The 11,342-nt window shown below is 51.5% G+C and overlaps 1 protein-coding gene across 1 annotated transcript; it reads left to right on the forward strand.

Moving 5' to 3' along the window:
• The first annotated feature begins 480 nt into the window (after window positions 1-480).
• LOC139276872 (cilia- and flagella-associated protein 251-like) lies at window positions 481-1,975 on the forward strand. Its single transcript, XM_070894868.1, has 4 exons — window positions 481-627; window positions 735-935; window positions 1,158-1,385; window positions 1,601-1,975. The coding sequence occupies exons 1-4, from the start codon at window positions 481-483 to the stop codon at window positions 1,973-1,975; spliced, it is 951 nt and encodes a 316-aa protein (XP_070750969.1).
• The last annotated feature ends 9,367 nt before the right edge of the window (window positions 1,976-11,342 follow it).

An 11,342-nucleotide genomic window follows, 5' to 3' on the forward strand; every position in this document is an offset into this window, starting at 1 on the left:
GGGTGATGAGGAGGAGGATGAGGGTGATAAGGATGAGCGTGATGAGGATGAGGAGGAGAAGGATGAAGAGGAGAAGAGAGGATGATGATGAGGAGGAGCAGGAGGAGGAAGAGAAGGAGGATGATGAGAAGGAAGATGAAGAGGAGGATGAGGAAGAGGAAGAGGAGGAGGAAAATGAGGAGGAGTATGAGGTGGAGCATGAGAATGATGAGGATGATGAGGATGAGCATGAGGAGGAGGAGGAGGGTGAGCAGGATGAGGATGAGGAGGATGATGGGGAGGAGGGTGATGATGAGGAAGAGGAGGAGTTCGGTGAGAAGGAGGAGTTTGAGGAGGAGAATGAGGATGAGGAAGAGGAGGACATAAATGAGGGGGATGAGAATGAGGAGGAGGAGGAGGATGAGGAGTGGGATGAGGAGAGGAGGTTGATGAGGAGGGGAGGAAGAGGATGACGAGGATGAGGACGTGATGAGGTAGAAGATGAGGAGGATGAGAATGAGGATGATGATGATGAGGAGTATGAGGAGGAGTAGGGCGGATGAGTATGAGGAGGTCGAGGAGGATGAGGATGAGGAGAATGAGGAGGGGGAAATGAGACTGAGGAGGATGATGCGGATGAGAATGACGGCGAGGAGGAGGATGAGGAGAATGAGGATGAGGAGATGGATGAGGAGGAGGATAAGGAGGAGGTGGAAGATGAGTAGGTGGAGGATGAGGGTGAGGATGAGAATAAGGATGAGGAGGAGGAGGATGAGAATGAGAAGGGTGAGGAAGAGGGGCACAAGTATGAGGAGGTGGAGGAAGAGGAGGATGATGATGAGGACGAGGATAAGGAGGAGGAGGACAATAAGGATGAAGATGGTGAGGAGAGTAAGGATGAGGAAGAGGAGGAGGATAAGGATGAGGATGAGGCGAAGGAGGAGGAGAGGATGCGGGTGATGAGGATGTGGAGGATGAGGAGGAGATGAAGAGGAGGATGAAGGGGAGGATGACGATGAGGGTGATAAGGATGAAGGTGATGAGGATGAGGAAGAGGAGGAGGAGTAGAAGAGTAGGATGAGGATGAGGAGGAGGATGAGGAGGAGGAGGATGAGAAGGATGATGAGGAGGAGGAGGAAGATGAGGATGAGTATGAGGTGGAGCATGAGAATGAGGAGGATGATGAGGATGAGCATGAGGGGGAGGACAAGGATGATCAGGATGAGGATGAGGAGGATAACGTGGAGGAGGATGATAACGAGGAGGAGGATGATGATGATGAGGAGGAGGAGAAGTTGGGTGAGGAGGATGAGGATGAGAATGATGAGGAGGACATGAATATGAATGAGGGGGATGAGGATGAGGAGGAGGATGAGGAGCATGAGGATGAGGATGAGGACGAGGAGGTGGAAGTGGATGAGGAGGACAAGGAGGAGGATGAGAATGAGGATGAGGAGGATGAAGAGGAGGAGGATGAGGAGGAGTATGAGGAGGAGAAGGAGTATGAGTATGAGGAGGACAAGGAGGTTGAGGAGGGTGAGACGGAGGATGATGATGAGGAAGAGGAGGAGGAGGATGAGGGTGATGAGGATGAGGAGGAGATGAGGTGGAAGATGAGGAGGAGGAGGATGAGGATGAGGGTGATGAAGATGAGAGTGATGAGGAAGAGGAGGAGGATGATGGGGAGGAGGATGATGAGGAGGAGGAGAATGAGAATGAGGAGGAGGAGGAGGAGGACAAGGACAAGGAGGAGAAGGAGGAGGAGGAGGATAAGGATGAGGAGGAGGATGAGGATGCTGGGGATGAGGATCAGGAGGACGATAAGGATGAATCGGAGGATGAGCATGAAGAGGATGAGGAGGTGGAGGATGAGGATGAGGAAGAGGAAATTGAGGAGGATGAGCATGAAGAGGATGAGGCGATAGGGAAGGAGGACAAGGCCAAGGAGGATAATGAGAATGAGGACGAGGAGGAGGAGGACAAGGATGAAGTCTAGGATGAGGATGAGGAGGGGGAGGAAGATGAGGAGGATAATGAGGATGAGGAGGATGAGGAGGAGGATGAGGAGTAGGAGAATGAGGAAGATGAGGAGCTGGATGAGGAGGAGGATGTCGAGGAGAAAGAGGATGATGTTGAGGATATGGTTGAAGAGGATGAGGATGAGGATGAGGATGAGGAACAGGAGATTGAGGAGGATGATGAGGATGAGGATGAGGAGGAGGATGAGGAGGAGGAGGATGAGGAAGAGGAGGAGGAGTAGGTTGAGGGTGAGGATGCGGAGCATGAGGAAGAGGGGGTGAGGATGAGGATGATGTGTAGGAGGAGGATTGAGGAGGATGTGGATGAGGTGGGGGATGAGGAGAATGAGTTGCTTGATGAGGAGCAGAAGGATGAGAAGGATGAGGAGGAGGATCAGGATGAGGAGGAGGGTGAGGTGAATGAGGATGACAAGGAGGAGGAGCAGGATGATTAGGAGGTGGACGAGAATGAGCATGAGGAGGAGGATGAGCAGCATGAGAGAGAGAAGGTGGATGTGGAGGAGGAGGATGAGGAGGAGGAGGAGGATGAGGAAGATGGGGTGGAGCAGGAGGAGGAGGACACGGATGAGGACAAGGGGGGAGGAGGATGATGATGATGAGGAGGGTGAGGAGGAGGAGGATAATGATGAGGAAGAGGAGGATGAGGAGGAGGATGAGGACGAGGAGGAGGAAAAGGAGGATGAGGACAAAGAGCAGCTGGACAAGGATGTGGATGAGGAACAGGTGATTGAGGAGGATGATGATGAAGAGGAGGATGAGGTTGAGGAGGAGGATGATGATGAGGAGGATGAGGAGGAGAAGATGAGGAGGAGGAGGATGAGGAGGAGGAGGAGGATGAGGAGGATGAGGATGATGTGGAGGAGGATGAGGAGGAGGAGGATGATGATGAGGAAGAGGAGGATGAGGAGGAGGTGGAGGAGGAGGATAAGGAGGATGAGGAGGAGGATGAGGAGGGTGAGGAGGAGGATGAGGAGGATGAGGAACAGGATGAGGAAGCAGATGAGGAGGATGAGGATGATGAGGAGGAGGAGGATGAGGCGGAGAATGAGGGGATGAGGAGGATGAGTAGGAGGTGTATGAGGATGAGGATGAAGAGGAGGATGAGGAACATGAGGGGGAGCAGTTGAATGAGGAGGAAGAGGAGGATGAGGAGGAGGATGAGGAGGAGGATGAGGAGGAGCAGCAGGAGGATGAGGAGGACGAGGAAGAGGAGCTGGGTGAGGAGGATGTGGAGAAGGAGCAAAAGGAGATGGATGAGGAGGATGAGCAGGAGGAGGACTAGGATGAGGATGAGGATGAGGATGGGAAGGATGATCAGAACGAGGAGGAGAGGATAAGGTGGAGGATGAGGAGGATGAAGATGAGGAGGAGGAGGATTAGAAGGAGGAGGAGGTGGATGAGGAGCATGATTATGAGGATGAAATGGATGAGGACGGGGTTGAGAATGAGGAGGAGGATGAGAAAGAGGATGCCGATGAGGAGGATGAGGAGAGGAGGATGAGGACGAAGTTGAAAATGAGGAAGAGTATGATAAATGAGGAGGATGAAGAAGTGGAGGCTGAGGAGGAGGAAGTGGATGAGGAGGAGGAGGATGATGATGAGGATCAGGAGGATGATGAGGATGAGAAGGAGATGTACGAAGATGAGGATGAGGAGGAACAAGAGGAGAATGAAGACGATGAGGAGGATAAGGAGGAGGAGCTGCATGAGGAGGATGTGGAGGAGTAGCATGAGGAGGAGGATGATGAGAATGAGGAGGAGGACTAGGATGAGGATGAGGACAAGGAGGGGGAGGGGAGGAGGAGGAGGAGGAGGAGGAGGAGGATCAGCTTGAGGATGAGGATGGGGAAAATGAGGAGGAGGAGGATTAGGATGAGGATGAAGATGAGGAGGGGTAGAAGGATCAGGAGGATGATTATGAGGAAGAGGATGAGGAGGAGGATAAAGATGAGGAGGAGGATGAGGAAGACAATGAAGTTGAGCAGAATGAGGAAGAGGAGGATGAGGAGCAGGAGGATGATGATGAGCAGAATGAGAAAGGGTGAATGATGAGGATGAGGAGGAGGAGGATGTGGAGGAAGAGAAGGATGAGGAGGAGGAGGAGGAGGATGAGGAGGAGGATGAGGAAGATGAGATTGATGACAAGGACGATGAGGAGGATGATGATGCTGAGGAGGAGGATGAGGAGGCAGAGGATGAGGAGGAGGACGAGGATGAGGAGGAGGATTAGGATGAGGTTAAAGAAGAGGAGGAGGATGATGAGGACGCTGAGGAGGATGAGGATGAGGAGGATGAGGATGAGGAGGAGGATGAGGGGGATGAGGAAGAGTAGGATGACGATGAGGAGGAAGGGATGAGGAAGATAATGAGGAGGAGGAGGAGGAGGATGAGGAAGAGGAGATTGAGGGGCATGAAGAGAAGGGTGTGTATCAGCATGATGATGAGGAGGTGGAGGAGATGAGGAGGATGAGGATGAGGAGGAGGAGAAGGAAGGGGATGAGGATGAGGAGGAGGAGGAGGATGATGATGAGGAAGAGGAGGGTGAGGAGGAGGAGGAGGATGAGGTGGAGGAAGAGGAGGATGAGGAAAAGGAGGAGCAGGACGAGGATGAGAATGAGGAATAGATGATTGAGGAGGATGATGATAAGGAGGATGAGGTTGAGGAGGAGGATGGTGATGATGATGAGGACGATTTGGATGATGAGGAGGAGGAGATGAGGAGGATGAGGATGAGGAGGAGGAGGATGAGGAGGATGAGGATGATGTTGAGGTGGATGAGGAGGAAGAGGAGGAGGAGGATGATGATGAGGAAGAGGAGCATGATGAGGAGGAGGATGAGGAAGGGATGAGGAGGATAAGGAGGATGAGGAGGATAAGGATGAGGGGGTGAGGATGAAGATGAGGATGAGGAGGATGAGCATGATGAGAAGGAGGAGGATGAAGCTGGGGATCAGGGGATGAGTCGGAGGTGTTCAAGGACGAGGATGAGGAGAAGGATGAGGAACATGAGGGGGAGCAGTTGAATGAGGAGGAAGAGGAGGATGAGGGGGAGGATGAGGAGGTGGAGGAGCAGGAAGAGGATGAGGAAGAGGAGCTGGATGAGGAGGATGTGGAGAAGTGGCAAGAGGAGAAGGATGAGCAGGAGGAGGACTAGGATGAGGACGAGGATGAGGATGGGGATGACGATCAAAACAAGGAGGAGAGGATAAGGTTGAGGATGAGGAGGATGGGGAGGAGGAGGATTAGGATGAGGAGGGGGAGGATGAGGAGCATGATTATGAGGATGAAGAGGATGAGGACAGTGTTGAGAATGAGGAGGAGGATGAGAAAGAGGATGCCAATGAGGAGGATGAGGAACAGGAGGATGAGGATGAAGTTGAGAATGAGGAAGAGGATGAGGAAGAGGATGACGATGAGGAGGATGAGGAAGAGGAGGCTGAGGAGGAGGAGGTGGATGAGGAGGCGGAGGATGATGATGAGGAGGATGAGGAGGAGGAGAATGAGGAGGCAGAGGATGAGGAGCAGGATGATGAGGATTAGGATGAGGAGGAGGATGAGGAGGAGAAGGAGGATTAGGATGAGGATGAGGAGGATGAGGACAAGGATGAGGAGGAGAATGAGGAGGATTAGGATGAGGAGGATGAGTAAGAGGATGAGGAGGATGGAGAGGAGTATGTAGATGAGGATAAGAAGGAGAATGAGGAGGAGGAGGATGAAACGAAAGAGGAGGATGCGGAGGAGGAAGTGGAGGAGGATGAGGATGAGGTTGAGGAGGATGAGGAGGAGGGTGATGTTGAGGATGTGGATGAAGAGTATGAGGATGAGGAGGATGAGGATGAGGAGGAGGATGAGGGGGATGAGGAAGAGTAGGATGACGATGAGGAGGAAGGGATGAGGAAGATAATGAGGAGGAGGAGGATGAGGAGGAGGAGGATGAGGAAGAGGAGATTGAGGGGCATGAAGAGAAGGGTGTGTATCAGCATGATGATGAGGAGGTGGAGGAGATGAGGAGGATGAGGATGAGGAGGAGGAGAAGGAAGAGGATCAGGATGAGGAGGAGAAGGAGGATGATGATGAGGAAGAGGAGGGTGAGGAGGAGGAGGAGGATGAGGTGGAGGAAGAGGAGGATGAGGAAAAGGAGGAGCAGGACGAGGATGAGAATGTGGAATAGATGATTGAGGAGGATGATGATAAGGAGGATGAGGTTGAGGAGGAGGACGGTGATGATGATGAGGACGATTTGGATGATGAGGAGGAGATGAGGAGGATGAGGATGAGGAGGAGGAGGATGAGGAGGATGAGGATGATGTTGAGGTGGATGAGGAGGAAGAGGAGGAGGAGGATGATGATGAGGAAGAGGAGCATGATGAGGAGGAGGATGAGGAGGGGATGAGGAGGATAAGGAGGATGAGGAGGATAAGGATGAGGGGGTGAGGATGAAGATGAGGATGAGGAGGATGAGGAGGATGAGGATGATGAGAAGGAGGAGGATGAAGCTGGGGATCAGGGGATGAGTCGGAGGTGTTCAAGGACGAGGATGAGGAGAAGGATGAGGAACATGAGGGGGAGCAGTTGAATGAGGAGGAAGAGGAGGATGAGGGGGAGGATGAGGAGGTGGAGGAGCAGGAAGAGGATGAGGAAGAGGAGCTGGATGAGGAGGATGTGGAGAAGTGGCAAGAGGAGAAGGATGAGCAGGAGGAGGACTAGGATGAGGACGAGGATGAGGATGGGGATGACGATCAAAACAAGGAGGAGAGGATAAGGTTGAGGATGAGGAGGATGGGGAGGAGGAGGATTAGGATGAGGAGGAGGAGGATGAGGAGCATGATTATGAGGATGAAGAGGATGAGGACAGTGTTGAGAATGAGGAGGAGGATGAGAAAGAGGATGCCAATGAGGAGGATGAGGAACAGGAGGATGAGGATGAAGTTGAGAATGAGGAAGAGGATGAGGAAGAGGATGACGATGAGGAGGATGAGGAAGAGGAGGCTGAGGAGGAGGAGGTGGATGAGGAGGCGGAGGATGATGATGAGGAGGATGAGGAGGAGGAGAATGAGGAGGCAGAGGATGAGGAGCAGGATGATGAGGATTAGGATGAGGAGGAGGATGAGGAGGAGAAGGAGGATTAGGATGAGGATGAGGAGGATGAGGACAAGGATGAGGAGGAGAATGAGGAGGATTAGGATGAGGAGGATGAGTAAGAGGATGAGGAGGATGGAGAGGAGTATGTAGATGAGGATAAGAAGGAGAATGAGGAGGAGGAGGATGAAGCGAAAGAGGAGGATGCGGAGGAGGAAGTGGAGGAGGATGAGGATGAGGTTGAGGAGGATGAGGAGGATGAGGAGGAGGGTGATGTTGAGGATGTGGATGAAGAGTATGAGGATGAGGAGGATGAGGAAGAGGAGCATGAGGAGGAAGATGAGGATGAGGATGAGAAGGAGGATGAGCATGAACAGGATGAGGATGTGGAGGATGAGGATGAGGAAGAGGAGATTGAGGAGGATGAGCATGAAGAGTATGAGGAGGTGGAGAAGGAGGACAAGGCCAAGGAGGGGAATGAGGACGAGCACGAGGAGGAGGAGGACAAAGACGAAGTCTAGGATGAGGATGAGGCGGGGGAGGAAGATGATGAGGATAAGGAGGAGGAGGAGGAGGAGGAGGAGAATGAGGAGGAGGAGGAGAAGGAGGATGAGGAGGAGGATGAGGATGATGTTGAGGATGTGGTTGAAGAGATGAGGATGAGGATGAGGAGGATGATGATGAGGACGAGGAGCATGAGGAGGAAGATGAGGATGAGGATGAGTGGGAGGATGAGCATGAAGAGGATGGGGAGGTGGAGCATGAGGATGAGGAGGATGTGGAGGAGGAGGATGAGGAGAGAGAGGATGAGGAGGAGGAGCAGGAATAAGAGTAGGATGAGGAGGAGGAGGAGGAGGAGGATGATGAGAAGGAGGATGAGGATGCTGAGCATGAGGAGGAGTAGGAGGAGGTGGAGGAGGAGGTGGAGGAGGAGGATGAGTGGAATGAGGAGGATGAGGGAGGAGATGAGGAGGAGATGAGGAGGATGAGGATGAGGAGGAGGGTGAGAATGAGGAGGAGGATGATGATGAGTAGGAGTAGGATGAGGAGGAGGAGGATCGCAAGGATGATAGAAACATAGAAAATAGGTTCAGGAGTAAGCCATTCAGCCCTTCTAGCCTGCACCGCCCTTCAATGAGTTCATGGCTGAACATGCAACTTCAGTATCCCCTTCCTGCTTTCTCGCCATAATCCTTGATTCCCCGAGTAGTAAGGACTTCATCTAACTCCCTTTTGAATATATTTAGTGAACAACTACTTTCTGTGGTAGAGAATTCCACAGGTTCACCACTCTCTGAGTGAAGAAGTTTCTCCTCATCTCGGTCCTAAATGGCTTACCCCTTATCCTTAGACTGTGACCCCTGGTTCTGGACTTCCCCAACATTAGGAACATTCTTCCTGCATCTAACCTGTCTAAACCCGTCAGAGTTTTAAAAGTTTCTATGATGTCCCCTCTCATTCTTCTGAACTCCAGTGAATACAAGCCCAGTTGATCCAGTCTTTCTTGATAGGTCAGTCCCACCATCCCGGGAATCAGTCTGGTGAATCTTCGCTGCACTCCTTCAATAGCAAGAATGTCGTTCCTCAGGTTAGGAGACCACAACTGTACATAGTACTCCAGGTGTGGCCTCACCAAGGCCCTGTACAACTGTAGCAACACCTCCCTGCCCCTGTACTCAAATTCCCTCGCTATGAAGGCCAACATGCCATTTGCTTTCTTAACCGCCTGCTGTACCTGCTTGCCAACCTTCAATGACTGATGTACCATTACACCCAGGTTTCGTTGCACCTCCCCTTTTCCTAATCTGTCACCATTCAGATAATAGTCTGTCTCTCTGTTTTTACCAGACATTTATCCACATTATACTTCATCTGCCATGCATTTGCCCACTCACCTAACCAATCCAAGTCACTCTGCAGCCTCATAGCATCCTCCTCGCAGCTCACACTGCCACCCAACTTAGTGTCATCCGCAAATTTGGAGATACATTTAATCCCCTCGTCTAAATCATTAATGTACAATGTAAACAGCTGGGGCCCCATCACAGAACTTCGCGGTACCCCACTAGTCACTGCCTGCCATTCTGAAAAGTACCCATTTACTCCTACTCTTTGCTTCCTGTCTGACAACCAGTTCTCAATCCATGTCAGCACACTACTCCCAATCCCATGTGCTTTAACTTTGCACATTAATCTCTTGTGTGGGACCTTGTCGAAAGCCTTCTGAAAGTCCAAATATACCACATTAACTGGTTCTCCTTTGTCCACTTTACTGGAAACATCCTCAAAAAATTCCAAAAGATTTGTCAAGCATGATTTCCCTTTCACAAATCAATGCTGACTTGGACCTATCATGTCACCATTTTCCAAATGCGCTGCTATGACATCCTTAATAATTGATTCCATCATTTTACCCACTACTGAGGTCAGGCTGACCGGCCTATAATTCCCTGTTTGCTCTCTCCCTCCTTTTTTAAAAAGTGGGGTTACATTGGCTACCCTCCACTCCATAGGAACTGATCCAGAGTCTATGGAATGTTGGAAAATGACTGTCAATGCATCCGCTATTTCCAAGATGAGGAGAATGATGATGAGGAGAAGGATGATGAGGAGGAGGATGATAAGGAGGAGGATGAGGTTGAGGAGGAGGAGGAGGAGTAGGAGGAGGTGGAGGAGGAGGATGAGTGTGATGAGGATGAGGAGGAGATGAGGAGGATGAGGATGAGGCTGATGAGGATGACGAGGAGGAAGCTAAGGAGGAGATGAGGAGGATGATGATGAGGAGGAGGGTGAGAACGAGGAGGAGGATGATGAGGAGAAGGAGTAGGATGAGGAGGAGGAGGATGGTAAGGATGAGGATGATGAGGAGAGTGATGATGAGGAGTAGGATGATGAGGAGGATGATGATGAGGAGGAGGAGGTTGAGGAGGAGGAGGATGAGGATGGGCAGGAAGATGATGAGGAGGAGGAGGAGGGTGAGGAGGAGCAGGAAGAGGAGGATGATGAGGTGGGTGAGGATTAGGCTGAGGATGAGGAGGTGGATGAGGAGGAGAATGGGCAAGACGAGGATGAGGATGCGAAAGATGAGCACGAGAATGAGGAGGAAGAGGAGGATGAGGATGAGGAAGAGCAGGATGAGGATCATGAGGAGGAGGAGGATGAGGAGGAGTTGGATGAGGAGACAATGAGGATGAGGAGGAGGAGGAGCATGAGGACGAGGACAAGGAGGAGAATGAGAATGAGCAGGACAATGAGGAGAATGAGGATGAGTAGGATGAGGTTGAGGATGAGGATGAGAAGGAGGATGAGGATGAAGAGGAGGAGGAGGATGAGGAGGAGGATGAGGAGGAGAATGAGGATGAGGATGATGTTGAGGATGTGGTTGAAGAGGATGAGGATGAGGAGAATGCGGAGGAGGATGATGAGGAGGAGAATGAGGAGGTGGATAAGGAGGAGGATGAGGAGGAGGATGAGGAGATGAGGAGGATGAGGATGAGGAAGAGGATGAGAATGAGGAGGATGATGACGATGAGGAGGAGTAGGATGAGGAGGAGGAGGATCACAAGGATGAGGATGATGAGCAGAATGATAATGAGGAGGAGGATGATGAGGAGGACGATGATAAGGAGGAGGATGAGGTTGAGGAGGAGGAGGAGCATGAGGATGAGGATGAGGAGGAGGACGATAAGGATGAAAATGATGAGGAGGAGGATGAGGAGGAACAGGAAAGGAGGATGATGAGGAGGGTGAGGATTAGGCTGAGGAGGAGGAGGAGGTGGATGAGGAGAAGGATGAGCAGGATGAGGATGAGAAAGATGAGGATGAGGATGAGGAGGAAGAGAAGGATGAGGATGAGGAGGAGCAGGAGAAGGATCATGAGCAGGATGAGGATGAGGAGGAATTGAATGAGGAGATGATGAGGATGATGAGGAGGAGGAGCATGAGGAGGAGGACGAGGAGGAGGAGGAGCAGAACATTGAGGAGAATGAGGATGAAGAGGAGGATGAGGATGGGAGGTGGATGAGGAGTTGAGGAAGATGAGGACGAGGAGGCTGAAGAGGAGAATGAGCATGAAGAGGATTAGGAGGTGGAGGATGAGAATGAGGAAGAGGAGATTGAGGAGAATGATAAGGAGTAGGAGAGGAGGAGTACGAGCAGGTGGAGGATGAGGAGGAGGAGAATGAGGATGTGGAGGAGGATGAGGAAGAGGAGAATGAGGATGAGGAGGATGAGGATGTGGAGGAA

This window comes from Pristiophorus japonicus, chromosome 12 (assembly GCF_044704955.1).
Source record: "Pristiophorus japonicus isolate sPriJap1 chromosome 12, sPriJap1.hap1, whole genome shotgun sequence".
Lineage (NCBI taxonomy): Eukaryota > Metazoa > Chordata > Chondrichthyes > Pristiophoridae > Pristiophorus > Pristiophorus japonicus.